Raw genomic sequence first — 19,468 nt, 5'->3', positions numbered from 1 at the left:
GCCATACAGTGGAACTGAACCCAGAATCAGGTGGTTGAGAAGCAAACTTCTTACAACACAGCTATGCTAGTTTATTGTTTTTCTGAATGTCACTTATATCAATTTAACACATTTTATTGATGACAAATATATATAGTATTAACTGATGATTGTTGTTTGGTAAATGAAGATAACTATTTCCCAAATTTCTTGCTTTTACAGAACAATATTATCTTATTGATTTCAATTTTTGATAACTTACCTAGATCTCTAACTTTTTAGGAAAACAATTGTCTATTTTTGAGTTAGATAAATTTAAAACACATGATGAACAAAAGAATGATTCTGATTTTGTTGAAGCCCAAATAGAAATCTTTATTCTATAAAATGTAGATTAAGTAGAAGCAATTTTTCAATGTTATAATACATACATATAAACATCAGCTGATATTAACAATATTCAGTGCAAAAATGTGCATTACAATAGTTTAACAGATGTTAACTAAAGTAATTAATCTTGTACCAATGACTTATGTAAATAACATTCATCATCTATAAATATTTTTAGACCAATTTTAAAATACAGCCTTTACATTCTAAAAGTCTTACTATGTTTTCAATTCTTCGTGTGAGTGTGTGTGTGTATACACATACACACACACACACACACAAAATCATCACCTTTATTTCATGTCCACTTTTCCATACTGTATGGGTTGGACGGAGAAATTTAAGTTTCTAGGTTATACAAAGACTTGAACTCAGATCACTGGATTTAGAGTTCAAAGTGCTAACCAAAATATAATGAAGACATAATTAAAAATATAGTTTGATCTACACTGCAGAAAGTGCAATTTATTTTTGTGTGTGATAAGAGAGCAAATTTTAATTAATAATTTATCCAATTGAGAAAATATACAGAACTAAAATATGATTTGATAATCAAATTATTTCAGTTTAGAACAAAAGGCTGTCATTGAAAATCTAAATTATGTTGAATCATAGAAAGTACTTTTCCAGTGTTATTTTTCATTGGATACTTGTTGGAGTTAGAATTTAAAAAAAAAAAATTCAATTATGGTATATAACTCTTCAATATTGTCTTAAAGACATTGTGATTTAGGTTTAGGGGGTTAGCACCAATGATAGCAAAAGCAAACTGCTTTCTAACACAATGTTCAAGTTTCAGTGCACATTGTTTATAGAGATAATTAAATTGGTTATAATTGGATATTAAATATAATTATAAATCCTTCATTTTATTAATGCATTTCAAACTGAGGTACGAATAAAGATTAACAAATAAGCATCAATAAATAACAAAGATATTTTTTTTATTTATAATCAAGTGACAAAATATTTCTAACAAGATTAGCAATGATGTCAATGAACGGAATGCATATGTATGAATTTTTGGAATTAAATTCAAATATCTTTACTACAGAGCTTATCTGAAACTAGCTTTTCTAGATTCTGAGACCTAAAACCTTTATGCTAAGGACATTTTAAAAAATTTCATGTGACACAAACATTACTGAGTATTACATTACATAATGATAATTCTGTATAATGCTTCAAAAGGGTGATAACAAGAAAGGGACAACAGAATTTTTTAACCACTGATTCCTGCTATCGAAGTATAATACCGCACACGTGCGTGTGTGTATGTCTGTATATATATTCTCAAATGTGGTATAAGTCTAAATAACTATGAAAGGGGAAATAATTAAGGGGTAATTTGATTTCGATTTCATAAATGAATATAATAGTTTTGTAAAAACTTTTATCTAGAAATAGATTTTTTTTTAAAATTGTCTTTAAGTATTCTTACAGCATCTGAAATAACAATGGACTGGAGGGGGAAAAAATCGTCGTCATCATCATCATCTTGCCCATTGTCATCTTCATCATATAAATGTAATTAGTACCATCACTGTTAGTCTATTTGTACTTTTGCCTGTGCCAGACGAGGTGCATCAACAAATACCTCTCCAAACATATAGATGGCCAAGACTGATGAAATGCAAAAGCCACCCCAGAAAAATATGTATAATATTTGTTCAGTGGCATGTTCTGAAAATATAAAAAATAAACAAGTATAAAAGACATTAAGTTGCAAATAAGTTAAATAAAGTGTAAAATTGCACACAAATTTGGCTTATTTATTGCTTTTGTTTTTTTAGTGATCATTCCTATAACAAACACTGAAGAAGGAGTAGACATCATTATATACACAAACAGATAACTTGATTTTATTTTGATGAAAATGTGTAAGAACTTTTAAATATAAAATGTGTGAATGTACTCACTTGATTACGTAAGGGAAAACAATTCAAAGTATACATTCTGACATAAGTAAACTCAAATTCAACAGAAGTTTTTAAACAATCTAAAATGATATTTGATCTAATAAATATACTAACACAAGAATACTAGCTCAATTAAATGGCGCCAAAAAAACAAAACAAAACAAAGAACAACTTTTCATATTACAGACAATTACAGTAGTAGTAAATGAAGATAGATACAGAATAATGTTTCATGATCAAGAATACTGTAAAGCAGAAATAGCTGAATGAACAGTCGTGTATTGTATTATTTACTTTGAAACCAATGCTGAAATGGAGGCTATTGCACTACATACAATTACACCAAGTGTTGCAACATCATACAAAACAAAAAATTTCTTCAATACCGCCTCATATCACGTGTATCAACTTTGTGTAATGAAATATTCTAATGATGTGAACACCAGTTTTGAGTAGGACCACTGGTAACCTAGAAGAATATTGTTCAACATCAGAAGGTAATAAATATACCTCATTATTTTAATTTCTCTACTATAAAAAAATTAAAGGCATCTGTCTGTGATAGGGTTAAAATTTAAAATGCTTATCTCCCAATGAAACATGGCTTCTCATGTTATATATTCATTTTTCTTATTCATTTGTATGACTACACAAACTAAATTTTGAAATAAGCTATTTTTTTAACGAGCTTATTCTTGTTGACTTTAACATCACTTTCTTTCCTTTCTTACTCTCAATGGAAAGATTTGTGAGTGTTAAGCTACGGACAAGGGCACTAAAACTAACGATACAATTGGTAGTGAGTTTAGTGAAGTGTATGGTAAAGTGTTCACTGTTATCTCTCTGATGGAGATCAAGACTAAGTGCTCTTCAGAATTTCAATGTGTTGGTGATTGTTTTAAGAGCAGAATCCATTAAAGAGTTGCAGAAAAAGTTTAAAACCTGGAAGAATGTTCTGAAGTCTAGATCTCGTTAGTAATGGACAAACCTTGGAACCACATGGAAGTGGTTTTATTTGATATGTAGGAAGGAAGTAGATAGGGACTGGTACACACTGTACTTAAATGTAAGTAATAGATACACAAAAGATGCAGTAGGATCTCTGGCAGACTGACAGATAATGACTTTAGATATTAAAGATGCACAAGAAACAAATTTCAGCAGGAGTTACAATAAAGTTTTTAAAATAGGTATTTTAACAACTAGAAGCAGTTCTTAGCATCAGTTACTCAATTATGAAGTATAATTGATGCCTGTTTTCAAGAATGAAAGACTGAGCTGGAGGGTAAAGTGGTTTCACAAGAACATAATACATTTAAATCAGAATTTAAACTCATGACCCATAGTTCAATAGTAAAAAAAATCCTATCATTGTAACATTTAAATAGCAAATTATGGATATTTTAAAAATTAAAAGTGAAAGAATGAAAATAACCAACACATAAGAATCTTACTATTTGACATTTAAGAATTTGATATTTGTAAAAACTTACCGTCAGGCAAAAGTAAACAAATAACAAGCATTGCGAAGGAAACAAAAAATACAGCTGGCAACTGAAAAAAAAAAATGTATTAAAAGATGTTGCATAAAATTTTATAAATCATTTTTTACATTCATTGATGAAGATAGACTAAAATCAAGTTTTCAATTAAAAATGGTATCATTAGAAATGAAGCAACTGTAAACTACAATACAGTAATTTATTTAAATCAAGCATATAGAATTTCATATTGTCCATTAAATCAGTCTACATTAGTACTTGTTCTACACCATTCTACAAAGATGACAGGTGAATTAAGGTTAAAAGAATCAAAATTCTAAGACGTAGCTATGCACATTAGTACCATACCATTTTCATTGCAATTAAACATTTAAAAAACAAAAGATTATATGAAAGAAATTAGATGAACTGTTTCTTAACCCTTCAGTATTCAGATTACTCTGTCCAGTATAATTTTTATTTATTTACACAGTTTTGAATTATTCATGCATTATCTCAGATCTTCAAGATTTCAATGGTATGATTACTTATTTTTAGAATGATGTTGTAGGGTAAGTGTGAGAAGCTGAATCTGGTCATTTTCAGGATAAAGCAAATATATGACCAATTTAAGTTCTAAAGGGTTAAATCTACTTATCTGTATCTGATTGACATTGCTATATGTTAAACGGCAATAGTAGTACCTAATCTTGCATTCATTACAAGAGATATTTGTTTTGTGAAATAATAGCAGTTTTTAGAGAGGTGAACTGAGAGAATTGAAAAATTACAAGGTAAAGATTTTTTGCTAAAGAAAAGGATATTGCAGTGCTTGAACTGCTTAAAACAAGAAATAAAGGAGAAGAATCTTATTTGCCAGGTTTTCATTGCTTCAATGAACATAAACTTCAAAAACATTTTCCGATGGGGACATTACAACCTAGTATTCCAAGTTCCTGTTAACAGAACATATCTCTCCTCTGTCTAAACAAATATATAAATACAAACAATCACTATATATAATCAATGGGGCAGTCTTCCAATTACACACCTCTGGACTCATCCAAAATGTACATCTAAAACCTTAAAGTTACTACAAATGTTAAGCAACTCATCATTTGATGATCTTTCTTGATCACTACAAATGTAGAAATTTATTAAATACTAAGTTTCCTCTTCAAGACCAGAAAACACTTAATCTCAAAATCAAATAAAGTCCACATTAATGTGTCGACCAATATTTATTGAGATGATGAGAGTTATTAGATACACCAACATTTAAGAAAAGGTCAACCAAACTGACTGTGTAGCCTCACTCACTGGTATGCTACAGCTTACAGACGCCTTGTTTCCTCTTTCTCTGAACATTCTATTACTACTTTAAATTATCAAGCTTCAAATTATATCTTCTCAAGATGACCTAAAGCACTCACTTGTCCTCTCTTATTATCTCAAACACTACAATAAATACTTTGAGAAACTTTCCTCTCAAGATAATACATTTTATAATACTTTCCTTTCCTTTCATTACAAATATTGACCAACAAAATTTCAAACTGAACAATATGCAATCATCCCTGACAATTGATCTTACTTGTCTAGGAAGGCCTGCAAAGTACCAGGGCATAGCTTTCCTTTGGCTAAATAAATAGAACAATAATAATGATAATAATAAGTTACTAATAAGTATTAGTATGTAACTGGTACTTATTTCATCGACCCTGAAAGGAAGAAAAGCAAAGTCGACCTTGGCGGAATTTGAACTGAGAACATAAAGACAGACAAAATGTCACTTAGCATTTTGCTTGGCATGCTAATGATTCTGCCACCTTATTGATGATGATTTTAACTGGTGGATAATTCTAAATGTCTCAGACAGTTTCTAGTTAGTAGCAGCCATCTTCCTTGTTGGGTCAACCTGGATAAAGGTCATCATGACTATCACCAATGAACAATCAGAGCCATTCAGAGCAACTGAGCAGAGCATCATCAACTGGGGAATATGGACAGGGATCTAGTGAGGCACCAAATTTAACACTGATAAAGGAGGATTGTCATTGGCTGAGGTCACAAATTTATGTAAGTTAATATAAGCTGTGGTGAGATAATAGTACTGATGTGTTGAGTAAAATCCTTTGCTAGAGAGAACTCCCCACCTCCAAACACAAATGTTTGTGATAGCACTAAGTATATAAGTATAAAGAATGTGTAGTAGAAGGAAAATATGAGAGAAGAATAAGGCAAGGACAAGTATCCAAGTGAAAAGAGTATGAAAAAGAAGGCAAGAGTGACAGTGTGGAGACAAGGATAGTAACAAGTTATCCATGGCTTAAAAATAGATACTAAAAGGTTGCAATGATTGTGGCAAGTATATAAACATAAACACATTAACATACACATACAAACATTTAAACTAATTCTCCTAAAGTCAGATGTGAGGGTGCAATTTGTTATGCATTCTTTGATTCCTTCACTAAAAGATTACATCAACTGGAAAGGTCAAATTAAATTTATGATAACAAGTGACTTTTTAGACAGACACTACTTTCTGAAAGAACAAAACTTGGCTCAGCAACCCTGATAGATAAAAATTATTTTCTTCTTAGAAGTAATTTCTTTCAGTATAAAAAAAAAATCTCATGATACTTTCCAGATAATCTTGAGATTTATAGAATCCGGATACATACTTTGATGACAAACTTTGTTAAACTATTTCTGGAAAACTCTGAAAACATAAATCTTACCAAACTTTAATTTATACCTCCTGATGTATACTAATGCAAGTATATAATTAACCAAAACTAGCTGTGCAGTATATAAAACCAAATATGCCTAATCTAACTTAAGATAGAAGCATTGATTAATTTCCAGAACTCAAAACTATGGATTTATGAACCTTGAAATGGATGAGTTGTTTCCTCTTAAATATATACTAAAGAAGGGCTTAAAATTTAAATGAACAAAGCATATAATCCTATATTTGACAAATTAAAAACTCTAGGTTTATTTGTATAAGATATACCAGGTTCCATTATGAAAGCTGGTTATAGATGTCTGCCTAATTACACTTGAAGATGTTTTGTTGTAGTATGATAAAACTGACATCTAAAATTTGCTTTTTCTATATACAGAAAAAGAAACTGAATATTTTTCTTCTCAACATATCTTGAAGTATTTTGTTTAATACACTTTTATAATTTAACCAAACATCCTTTAACTTTTAATATACCCCTTTTCCAGGATATTATTATTATTATTGGATTACATTCCACCTTTCTATTTAAACAGAATCAAAATTATATTTCTCCAGATATAATCGTTCTGCTAAGAAGAAAATTACAAGATGTAGGTTCAGTCAGTTCTAGCCTTTATATCTTTTACCTTTCACTTGTTTTAGTCATTAGACTGTGGCCATGCTGGGGCAGTGCCTTGAAGAAATTTTAGTCAAATGCATCAACTCCACTACTTATTTGCTTTATAAGCCTTGTATTTATTCTATTGGGCACTTTTTGCTGAACTGCTAAGTCATGGGGACATAAAAACACCAGTGACAGTTGGTGTCAAGCAGTGGTGGTGGGGCAAGCACAGGCACAAAGACACACATATAATATACACATAGGTACAGGCATAGCTGTGGCAAGATGGTTCTGGGTTCAGTCCCACTGCGTGGCACCTTGGGGAAGAGTCTTCTGCTATAGCCTCAGGCCGACCAAAGCCTTGTGAATTGATTTGGTAGATAGAAACTGAAAGAAGCCTGTCGCATACATAAATATATATGTATGTTTGTGTATCTGTGTTTGTCTCCCCACCATCGCTAAACAACCGATGTTGGTACGTTTACTTCCTGTAACTTAGTGGTTCAGCAAAAGAGACCGATAGAATAAGTATTAGGCTTACAAAGACTAAGTCCTGGGGTTGATTTCTTTGACTAAAGGTGATACTCCAGCATGGCCGCAGTTAAATGACTGAAACCAGTAAAAGAATAAAAGAACATATATGACGTGGTCAATGCCAGTACCGCCTGACTGACCTTTGTCCCGGTGGCACATAAAAAGCACCCACTACACTCTCGGAGTGGTTGGTGTGAGGAAGGGCATCCAGCTGTAGAAACTTTGCCAGATTAGTAAAACCGTCCAACTCATGCCAGCATGGAAAGCGGATGTTAAACGACAACGATGAAGATGATGATGATGATGATGATGACAGGTTTCTTTCAGTTTACGTGTACCATATCCATTCACAAGGTTTTGGTCGGCCCAAGGTTATAGAAGAAGACACTTGCCCAAGGTGCTATGAATTCAGGACCATGTGATTGGGAAGCAACCGTCTTACAACACAGCCATGCCTATAATCAGATCACACTTTCTTTTTCCTTTCTTTTCAAAACAGAAGTTAGTTATGGGGTTTAGAAATATCACTATGTTTTTCAGAAATAAGCACCTGCTGCACTTCGTTAATTAAGTGTGAGGTTGAGTAATCCTTTTAGTCTTGTCAACGACATGACAACTTTTCTGATGCTGATACTGTGAAAAATGCACCCAACACACTCTGTAAAGTGGTTAGCGATAGGATGGACATCCAAACATAGAAACCAAGCCAAAAATGAAACTTATGAGTGAGATCTAGTCCTCCAATCCATCTAGGAGATCAGCAATGACCTGACAACCCATGCCAGCATAGACAGTAGATGCATGACAATGATGATAAAATTCCATTGAAAACTGATTTAAACATTGTTGTAATTAGGCTGTTAATTAAAAAAACTTTTTTTGATATATATTAAACAGTATACACACTGAACGGTCATGCCTGGAACACACCAAAATACAGGTGAAACTTTAACATGTATATGTTTTTGTGTCAGCACGTATGCACTAATTATGTACATGGCAGTGTATAAACAGAAACTAAGTACATTTTGTTGTTTTGCCACTTCCGTTTCAGTTTTACATTCTACTTTTGAATTATTAAGTAAAACAAGAAACAACCTGAGTCAATATTTAACTAAATACAGTTTAAAAAATTAGCTAATTTTTGCTCATAATTGTTGATATGAAGTGATCAAAAAAAAAAAAATAAATAAAGCTTACACTTGTAGCAATAAAACACTGTTTTTATTTTCATCTAGACAGAAATTCTATATATAAATAGATATTAACGATACATGCATGCAGAATGACAACACAATTCATGTCCTTCAAACTTGCATACAAAACATGATGGATTGGTTTAAATTTTATTTTTTTACTTTCTGGAAATTTAAAATGCTGCATTTGAGTTTATTAAGATTATGATTTAAAAAAGAAACTTTTAATTAAAGTTATTTTTTTTCCCAAAACCTAAGCGTCGACTGCTCAAAATAAAACCTGAAAACTATATGAAAAATATTAATAATAAAAAATCCAGATTTAAATAAATTCTTTGTTCTCCATCATCATGACTATGCATGTAACACTGTAGAAACTGAATAGCAAAATTAAGGGTAAACTTATTTAAGTACAGTCACATCAAAATCAAACTGATTTTCTAGATAATACAAGCCTTAACACTGGCTTTACAGGGATAAAGTTCAAAGGTCACATTTGAATCTACTCTTTCGTTTTGTCTCAGATACGTGAAAGCTTTTTCAATTCATTTCATATAGCAAGTATAATAAATCTATTTAAAACTCCTTCTTCAATATTTTGGAATATTATAGGAAAGTTAGTATTATATATGCAGCTATAGTATAGAACACCAACCAACGATGTTCATATAGTGGGACTGAGGCCCTAACCATGTTAAGAAATGAACTGTGCCTGCATCAACAAATAAATTAAGCACAGACTTGGCTGTATGGTTAATAAGCTTGCTTCCCAACTACATGGCCTTGGGTTCAGTCCCACCGTGTGGTACCTTAGGTAGGTGTCTACTATAGCCTGAGGCTGATCAAAGCTTTGCAAGTGGATTTGATAGATGGAAACTGAAAGAATATCTATAATCATCATCATCAATTAACAGCTACTTTTCTGTGCTTGCAAGGCTCAAGCGGGATTTGTTGAAACAGTGTTTCTACAGTGGGATGCCCTACTTATTGTCAACCCTCACCTGTTTACAGGCAAGATAATATTTCCCCACGATCAGTAATGTTTTTCATGGAAGACTGAAAATGACAACCCTGCTTGTATGATGATTTGAGATGAAAAAAATCAGTGATTTAAAAAAAAAAAAAAAAAAAAAACTTACTGCATAGAATTTCCAATCTCGATCATTCACTAAAGGAGAGGGTCTTGTAATACCTTCTTGTTCTTCAACAAGATAATTTCCAAGAAATAAATCAATAGAATCCTGAAATTTAAAAGTAAATATTACAATTATTAAAAATTTTAATGCATAAAGAATGGAAAATTTCCCCAAGACACAAGAACGGAAGGTGTTAGAATGATAGAAACTCTCAAGGGTAATGATCTCTACAGAATGATAAAAAACTGGTTATACTGGCAGCAATGTTTCAGCTGCTAGGCATTCAACATGTGCTAGCTAGCAGGGAGCTGTCCAGATTCCAACTGTCTCTTGTGGTATAGTTTCTAAGGCTGGGTTCCCTTCCTAAAGCCAACCATTTAACAGGCTGTGGTAGGTGTTTTTTATGTTCTGTGTTAGAACAAAAAAGAAACACAAAAAAACACTGAATACATAAAGGAATTTGTAGCAATTCAATGCTGCTACACCAAGAAGATTGCTCAGTACAATAGTTGAGGAGAGGCTGAAAGAAGAAAGACTCTATTCCCTGAAGGAAAGATGAGAAATATATGCAGTGATATATTGATGGCAGACCCTTGAAGGGACGGCACAAAACTCTAGCATAGAGAGCTATGCCATTTGCTAAAGTGGCCAAGGGTCCTACCTTCCTCATCAAAAGTTAGCATTATATACTGCAACAGCTTAGCATTTGAAGGCCCACAACTCTTTAATATTCACCTGTGAGATATACATGGAATGGATCTGTATCCATTCCATGTATCTAACTGCAAACTTAAGGCAAGAAAGCAAATAAGAGCAGTAATATTCAGTTACATCATTCACCAAAAATCATCATATAGAAAGAAAGGAGGGTTGCAGGAAAGGTAATAATAGTACCCCAGCAGGGCCACAACTAACGGGCTGAAACTAATTAGAGTAAATGTGTGTGTGTGTGTGCATGTATACACACACACACACATCACCATTATTATTTAATGTCCATTTTTCCGTACTTGCATTAGTGAGACAGTGTCTATTTGAAGTAGATTTTTCTATGGCTGGATACCCTACATGTCATCAAGCCCCACTGGTTTTCAAGTCGGGCATCGGTCGCTCACTCCAGTGCCATCCATTTTCGGGGCCGGTCGATTCGGCAGGTAAGTTGTTACACACTCCTGAGCGGATTCCGACTTCCGTGGCCACCGTCCTGCTGTCTATATTGACCAACACCCTTTCGGGGATCTAATGGGTGAAGCGTAGGGCACCTTAGCCGGACGTTTGGTTCATCCCACATCACCAGTTCTGCTTACCAAAAGCGGCCCACTTGGCACCGTGCATTCGTCGCAAGAATCGCAAAAGACAATTCGTAACAGCCGCCTCCGATCAGGAGAGGAGCGGCCCATTTCGCCCGTTCCGAGTTCGAGAGTAGATCGAGGCCGTCAACGTCCCCGAGGCCTCCAGTCGTTCGCTTTACCGGACGGAATTGTGTGTTGTTCTCCCGCTGGCGCCAGCTATCCTGAGGGAAACTTCGGAGGGAACCAGCTACTAGACGGCTCGATTGGTCTTTTGCCCCTACACCCGGTTCCGACGATCGATTTGTACGTCAGAGGCGCTTTGGACTTCCACCAGAGTTTCCTCTGGCTTTGTCCCGACCGGGCGTGGATCGCCATCTTTCAGGTCCCCGGCTGCCTGCTACACCTGAGTCAATGTATACCATTTGTATACCCACTTACAACTATCATGTGGTGTCAAGTCAAGGAGACACACACATACACACAACTGTTTTTTCTTAGTTTTTGCCTACCAAATCCACTTACAATAGGGCTATAATAGAAGACACGCAGCTGACTGAATCCAGAACCATGTAGTTGAGAAGCAAACTTCTTACTAGAGCCACACACACACACAGAGTCATTTCAAAATAAATAAACAATAAAAATAAGAGTAACAGACAACAAAAGGTCATGCACAAGGAATGCATTAGTTTGAAGCTCAGTAAAAAGAGAGAGTCTTTAATGTTTTGAGGATTGCTCTTTGTTGGAATGGAGAAAGGGAAAAGTTCAAAGAAAGAAAGAAATCACCAACAGTTGTGTGTAGTTACATATATATTTACACATACACAAACCCAAACACACACATATACACGCTTTTCAGGGGAAGTTTTACAGTGACTTTGAAGTTTTGGCTTGTTTGCCTTCATCAGTCTGATGAATGCAAACAAAAACCAAAGCTTCAAAGTTACTATCAACCTTTTCCTTGCAAAAGTTATATGTACTCAACTAAAAAGTAGTGTGGAATCCTTCAGTATAGTGTTAAATTGTTTTGATATATAACTTGAAATAAAAACAAGCTTTAACATACACACACATGCACACCATAGAACCAAAGCGATTTTTTGAATTTCTCCATCCATTTATTCTTACTACATTTCCTGTCATGTCTAGAGAAGATGTGGGTTTCAGTACAACTAATCCTAGACTTAAACAATAGTGCTTCAAATAAACTACAGTACTATATTTAGTACTTTAATAAAAGATTATTAATTACCTGTCGGAATCCATCTTTAAAATTGTTTTTGAAATAACGGATTAGTGAATTTAAACCATCCATCATTAAGCCATATTTAGTTCGTTTACCAGTCCTAGTAATAAATAAAATATAAAATAAATCGCAATAAGATCAGTTTAAATAAAAGTAATAGAAAGTATTGATCAGGAGTTTGAATAAGTATATGGTAAAAGAAAACTTAGAAAAATAGTTGGTCATATCATCATACTTAGTCTATAGAAATCAAGTGTGAGTAGTGAATGTGGTAAGTGTGTTAAAAATATTTATAGTGAACATATTAAGGAATAGTTAGTTTGGATAATAGAAGAACTGAATTTTACATACCGAGTAAAGTCTGTTTTTAATGCACCTGTGCTAGCATACTGCTTTGATAAAATATCTGCATTGTCAGCCCACACTAAAATAAGAAATTATATCAAAACTTAATTAATATGCACTTCTCATTCAAAAAGTTATCATCATCATTTAACGTCCATTGCCCATGCTGGTATGGGTTGGACAGTTTGACTGGGCTGGCACACTGGAAGGCTGTGCCAGGCTCCAGTCTGATTTGACATAGTTTTCTGTGGTTGGGTGCTCTTCCTAATGCCAACCATTTTGAGAATGTAATGGGTGCTTCTACATGCCACTGGCACAGGTGCCAGTTGTGTGACACCGGTATCTGCCACGACTCCGATTTTGCTTGGCTTGATGGATCTTCTCAAGCACGACATAATGCAAAAGGTCTTGGTCATTGCCTCTGTGGAGCCCAACATTCGAAAGGAGCTCAGACACTTTGCGTCCATGAGGCCCAATGCTTGAAAGGAACTCAGCCACTTCACCTCCATGAGGCCCATTAGAAAGGAACTCAGTCACCCCGCCTCTGTGAGGCCCAACACTTGAAAGGAACTCAGCCAATTTGCCTCCAACAGGCCCAATGCTCAAAAGGTACTCAGTCACTATGCCTCCATGAGGCCCAACACTCAAAAGGTACTCAGCCACTTTGCCTCCGTGAAGCCCAACATTCAAAGATTGATTTTTTTACGTGCCACCAGCATGGGTGCACTTGGCTTGACGGATCCTCTTAAGCAGAGCACATAGCCAAAGGTCACAGTCACAAGTCATTGCCTTTGTGAGGTTCAAAGTTCGAAAGTCATGCTTCACCACCTCATCCCATGTCTTCCTGGGTCTACCTCTACCACAGGTTCCCTCCACAGTTAGAGATCGGCACTTCTTTACACAGCTGTCCTCATCCATATGCATCACATGACCATACCAGCACAGTCATCTCTCTTGCACACCACATCTGATTCCTCTTATGCCTAACTTTTCTCTCAAGATGCTTACACTCTGTTGAACATGCACACTGACATTGCACATCCAGCGAAGCATACTGGCTTCATTTCTCTCAAGCCTACACATGTTCTTGGCTATTATAGTCCATGTTTCACTGCCATGCAGCATAGCTGTTCAAACACAAGCATCAAACAATCTGCCTTTCACTCTGAGAGAAAGGCTCTTTGTTGCTAGAAGGGGTAGGAGCTCTCTGAACTTTGCCCAGCCTAATCATAGTTATGCTCTTGGAACAACCACTTCCACTAATAACCTTGTCACCTAGATACAGGAAGCTGTCTACTACCTCTAGCTTGCCCCCACCCCCGGCAGTTGATGGAGTCTATTTTCCACACATGTTACATACAGATATATATATACGACGGGCTTCTTTCAGTTTCTGCCTACCAAATCTACTCACAAGGCTTCGGTTGGCCCTAGGGCTATAGTAGAAGATATTTGTCCAAGGTGCCATGCAGTGGGACTGAACTCAGAACTACGTGATTCGGAAGCAAACTTCTTACCACACAGCCACTCCTGCACCTATATAAAATGAAATTTTTTTAACTATATTATCTCTAAGAAAATGTTAATCCAAAATACAAGATATTTAATTATAAAATCTACTCACCATTTTTAAAGATGTATGAAAAGTTTTGAGAATCCATTACATCTTTTCCTGGGGGTAAAACCTGAAGATACTATAAATATAAAGTGCATAAAATGTAAAAGAACATAGCAGTGGCAAAAAAATATACAACAAGCTAAAAGCGTTAACTGTGTAGACTAATATCAAATGATGCTTGAGGATGGTTATAATTAACACCAACTTTGTCATGTGCACAAGTATCACATTTCCTAAAAAGAGATAAAATCTTTGTAATCAATGGTAATAATAAATCTCTAATCCCTTATTCTAGCAACTTTTCTTCTTATTTCATGTTGCAAGGGAATGATTTCGTTAATATTATGTAATGAGGTAAGAGAGTAATTTAATAAAGAATTTCCTATCCAGTGTTCTTGGTGCATGAAGGATGGATAGTTTTAACATCCTGTCAATTGGGCTTGTATATTTAATTTCATTCTTCAACATGAATGAAATGTTTTTAAGAAAATTGAAGACATTTGTATACTTGCTTAAAGACAAAATGAATGAAATTTGCATACTTACAAATAACTGATCTTGTAATGACTCTTTGGCTATCATACTTTGTACAACATTGGTACGATCTAGGCAATCAATGCAGTTTGTCCGGAAGACACCATTCTGTTGTGTTAAGGTAATGCCATCTCGCGATGAAGAGAAAAAGCTATAAATATATAAGTTTCTCCATTATACATTAAAAGAATAAAACAAATGTTGAGTGATAAACATTTAATAATTTGTCATTTGAAACCTATATTTTTAACTTCATTTTTAACAGCAAATGGTTCAAACTCATTTATTTTCAAGTTACGTAGATTTTCTGCATTCAAGTGTCATGTCTTATTTCAATCTAACGTCACATTTGTATATTCTAACTTACATAAAGATACATTTTTCATAACCAATAATGACAACATAGTCCTAAATTTTTATGTTTCTTACTCTAGTTACTATATTAGCATTAAAACCACATCTAACACTGATTAGATCACTTAGATTTAATGAAATTATCTACTTCTGGAGATCCATTTGTACAGTTTGTGAACTTTATTTAATGGATGTTCATACTACTTACTTTGAGTAGGTATCTATGAAGCCTGTAACCCTAGTTCTCTTTCTGTCAGAGATCCCACTTCATTTTTTTATGTAGCTATTTTTTACATGGGATACATATTGAACAAAACCAAGATATTAGTCAACTGAAATTGAAACTTGGTATGTAACCTCTTAAGGATACTATAATCACTGTTTAGCATTCTGCTACATAGAAATATGTTTTCCTTACGACTTATAATCCATGACTGGCTCCCGTACTGGTGGCACGTAAAAAGCACTATCCAAACATGATCGATGCCAGGCCTGCCTGACTGGCTCCTGTGCTGGTGGCACGTAAAAAGCACCCACTACAGTCTTGGAGTGGTTGGCGTTAGGAAGGGCATCCAGCTGTAGAAACATTGCCAGAGCAGATTGGAGCCTGGTGTGGCCGCTGGCTTTCCAGACCCTAGTCAAACTGTCCAACCCTTGTCAGCATGGAAAACGGACATTAAATGATGATGAACTCCAAAATTTGACCAAAAATAGCGATTTAAAAAATTTCCAACTGCATTGTGGAGCCTGAAAAAAATTTTTAACCACAAAGTTCTTTATACACCTTTCTTTTAACCCTAATTCCCAACAACATATCGATTCTTGGTTACCAATTTTGAAATTTGCCTTTTTCACTCCGCCCTAATCCACACTCCTTCCCTTCCCAAAGTGTTTCTCTTCTCTTCCTTCTCAATTCAGTCCTTGCTACCCTGCTCCCTGTATTGGTGCAACCCCCCTCTATATACCTAGATTCTTACTAGTCACAGTGGTCCCCACCCCGACTCCCAAACCCAGTCCTCATTACCCTGCTCACTGCATCACCACTTCCTTCCATCTCCTCCCCCTGTATATACCCAGATTCTTTCCAGTCACTGCATTCTCCCACTCCCGACTCCTTAGCGATACCCTGCCACAATTCATCTCCCTCTTCCTTACTCTACCATTCCATCTATGCCCTGGTCCTCGTTCCTTGCAAGTATACCCTGGCACTTGCTGCCATCCCTCACCTGCTCGCTCTCACTTTCCCTTGCTCTCCCCTCTGGCTGAGTAATCATGTATCTCCTCTACAGCAAAAAACCTGTTTCTACCCTTATTCTTGTTAACTCTTGGTCTCTTTCTCTCCCTCTCTCTGGCTGGGTAACCATGAACCTCCTCTACAGCAAAATATCTGTTTCTGCCTCTCTGTCAAACTCTATTTTTCATCATCTGACACGAGATCACCTACTCCAATGCCCTCTCCCCTCTCAAAGATTCTTTATCTTGCAAAGCCAGTGCAGGTGCCACTTAAAAAGCACTCAGTCCACACTGTAAAGTGGTAGGCATTCAGAAAGGCATCCAAGTATAAAACCATGCCAAAAATGACATGCCACATAAAAAAACACTCAGCCCACTCTACAGAGTGGTTGGTGTTAGGAAGGGCATCCAGCTGTAAACACCGTGCCAAAACACATTCAGAAGCATGGCACAGGTTCCTGCTTGGTCAGCTCTTGTTAAACCATCCAACCCATGTCAGCATGAAAGGAGGATGTTAAATGATGATGATGACGATGAGGAGAAATGTGGCACAAAAATAATTTCAAATGTACAAAAAAATTGAAATTATATTACACTGACGAGAGATAAAAGGAATACTCACCCTAATTCTTTTCTTTCTTCACGTACCAAATCTATTAGAATTGAAAGCCTCTCCCATCGCATATTTCGACATTCGTGATGAAAATCATATGCTTCATACCTGCAAAAGTTAATAAAATCTTTACTTTAAAATGTGTATATAAATCCTCATCTGCAAAATTAATTTACTATATTTTGTGCTGTTACATATGAAATTATAAGTATATATGTGTAGAGGTGTGTATGTCTGGTGGAAGAATGTTACTATTTAGCACAAGGAAAAAGGTAGATCCCATAATACTTGTAGCTTCTCCCACACTGGTGAAGTTGGAGACTGATGTTCAGCTTGAACTCATGCAATTTGCTGTTAGTAGGAAAACTTTAAGCTGAGAGAGAACATTCCAAGGGATTGTAATTCTGAGAAGGAAAAATTAGGGAAAGCATGCAGTATAGGGTCTGGCAGTAAAGCTGATAAAATGAGGAAAGTCTTATCGCCTACAGATTGTTAATTCAGAAGAGTAGAAAATGTAGCTTAAGAAAAGACATGTTAGGAAGTGTAACAGACTGTTGAATGAAGGCCTGCCTATCAGCAGTCAACATGTGTACAATATTTGAAGATGACAGCAGGAATACTGTCAAAAGCAGTCACTTTGTCAAGCTAGAGAGAGAGAGAGAGAGAGAGAGAGAGAGAGAGAGATTGTGTGGTAGCTTTGTTCATACAGGTAAATGAGGTTGGCTAATGCATGGGTGCTTGGTGATTAATGTATTTTGGAAGGGAACATATAGAAGGATAGAATTATAGAGTGGCAGCCTTCAGAACCACCTGTTTGTACACAAGATAGGCTATTCTATCCATATGTAATAACGAAGATACTTCATGCAGAAATTCATTACATATGTGAACAGAAATCTTGTAAAGTTTGCTAGGTGTACAGTGTGCATGTGTGTTTGTAGACTTGGTAGGAGCTGCTTTTTGTTTCTTTTTTTTTTTTAATTTGTTATCCAATATCTATTTGCTTAGATGGTATCCTAGTATGCTTGAGGATAATATATGAAATAAAATATTGTCTATATGTGTCTAAGATTGAAACTGGTCTGGCTGATTCCTTTTCACCATTCATGAACTTACTGAATACAAAGTTATGGAGTTTACATCTGTCTAACAAAGATAATATTAACTAAAATTCATGGATATTTTCTGTAATAGTGACCCATTGAAATAAAATACTTTTAAGGTTTCGGTAATTTATCTAGTGAACCAGGTTATAAGTAACTTGTATTGATAATTTCTAAAGAAAGACAGAAATTCCAGACAGTGTAAGAATTGATTATTCCCATAAAGTTTAGAAATATTGGATTTGTGGTTTGAAAAGTTAAAGCTACCTTTAGGGTACTTAATTGCATATTTCCATATCTTAAGATGAATACCCACAGAAAGTAAGTAATTGTAGAAGTTTTCCAGGGCATCCAGCTGTAGAAACTTTGCCAGATCAGATTGAGCCTGGTGCAGCCTTCTGGCTCACCAGTCCTTGGTCAAACCATCCAACCCATGCCAGCATGGAAAGCGGACGTTAAATAACGATGACGATGATGATGATAATAATGACTGAGGATAGTAAATATGGTAGAAGTAGTTTTACAAGGTGATGGATATGCATATTGTCAGAAGCAGTTGTTTAGCAGGTGATGATAATTAAAAGGAAGCTCAAAAGGAGGATGTTTGCTACATGTACAATGTGGAGTTGGAAGTAAGGTGGATAACAAATTTAGTAGTTTTAGTTGCTGAGATATAAAAAAAACTGCAGATAGAATCAAGCAGGATTAAACCCTCTTGGCCAGAATATGCAGCAGTAAGAAGGAAAAAATGAGAACATATATGCTGTGCATAGCTCTACTGATGATTTTCTTGTGAGTAAAGCTTGAAAACTAAATATTTTGTAATGAGGTGTGCCTATCAAAACTATTCTTTGTGATGCAGCTACTTCATACAGTAAATTGAACAATGTTACAAAGTACAAAAATTCCATTTATTTTCTTGAATTATTTCTACACTATCATCTGGCCAATAGCCATTTCCATTTTTGCCCCAAACTAATCTGTTCTCTGTTTAAACTTCTGAACTCATATATAGATCAGCCAATATCTTTCTAACTGTTTAAATTTTTTCCTCATCCAGACCTAATTTTGAAGTAACGGAAGCTCTGCAAAGAATCATGACTCTGGCCTGCCTCCACCAAGCCATTTAAGAAGCAAAA

The 19,468-nt window shown here is 35.1% G+C and overlaps 1 protein-coding gene across 1 annotated transcript in view; it reads right to left on the bottom strand.

Annotated features, from left to right (window-relative positions):
* Positions 1-328: 328 nt before the first annotated feature.
* Positions 329-19,468, bottom strand: part of LOC106878932 (phosphatidylinositol-3-phosphatase SAC1) — a 55,936-nt gene continuing 36,796 nt past the window's right edge. The window contains exons 11-18 of the mRNA XM_014928297.3: positions 17,236-17,334; positions 15,039-15,177; positions 14,499-14,568; positions 12,881-12,953; positions 12,536-12,629; positions 9,995-10,096; positions 3,782-3,842; positions 329-2,052 (exon numbers count right to left, since the gene is read on the bottom strand). Of these exons, the coding sequence (XP_014783783.1) occupies positions 1,916-2,052; positions 3,782-3,842; positions 9,995-10,096; positions 12,536-12,629; positions 12,881-12,953; positions 14,499-14,568; positions 15,039-15,177; positions 17,236-17,334 (775 nt within the window). The 3' untranslated portion in view covers positions 329-1,915. The remainder of the gene's footprint in view (positions 2,053-3,781; positions 3,843-9,994; positions 10,097-12,535; positions 12,630-12,880; positions 12,954-14,498; positions 14,569-15,038; positions 15,178-17,235; positions 17,335-19,468) is intronic.

The sequence above is a fragment of the Octopus bimaculoides genome, chromosome 1 (assembly GCF_046866305.1).
Source record: "Octopus bimaculoides isolate indiv1 chromosome 1, ASM4686630v1, whole genome shotgun sequence".
In the NCBI taxonomy this organism is placed as follows: domain Eukaryota; kingdom Metazoa; phylum Mollusca; class Cephalopoda; order Octopoda; family Octopodidae; genus Octopus; species Octopus bimaculoides.
This window is presented reverse-complemented; position numbering and strand designations above follow the sequence as displayed.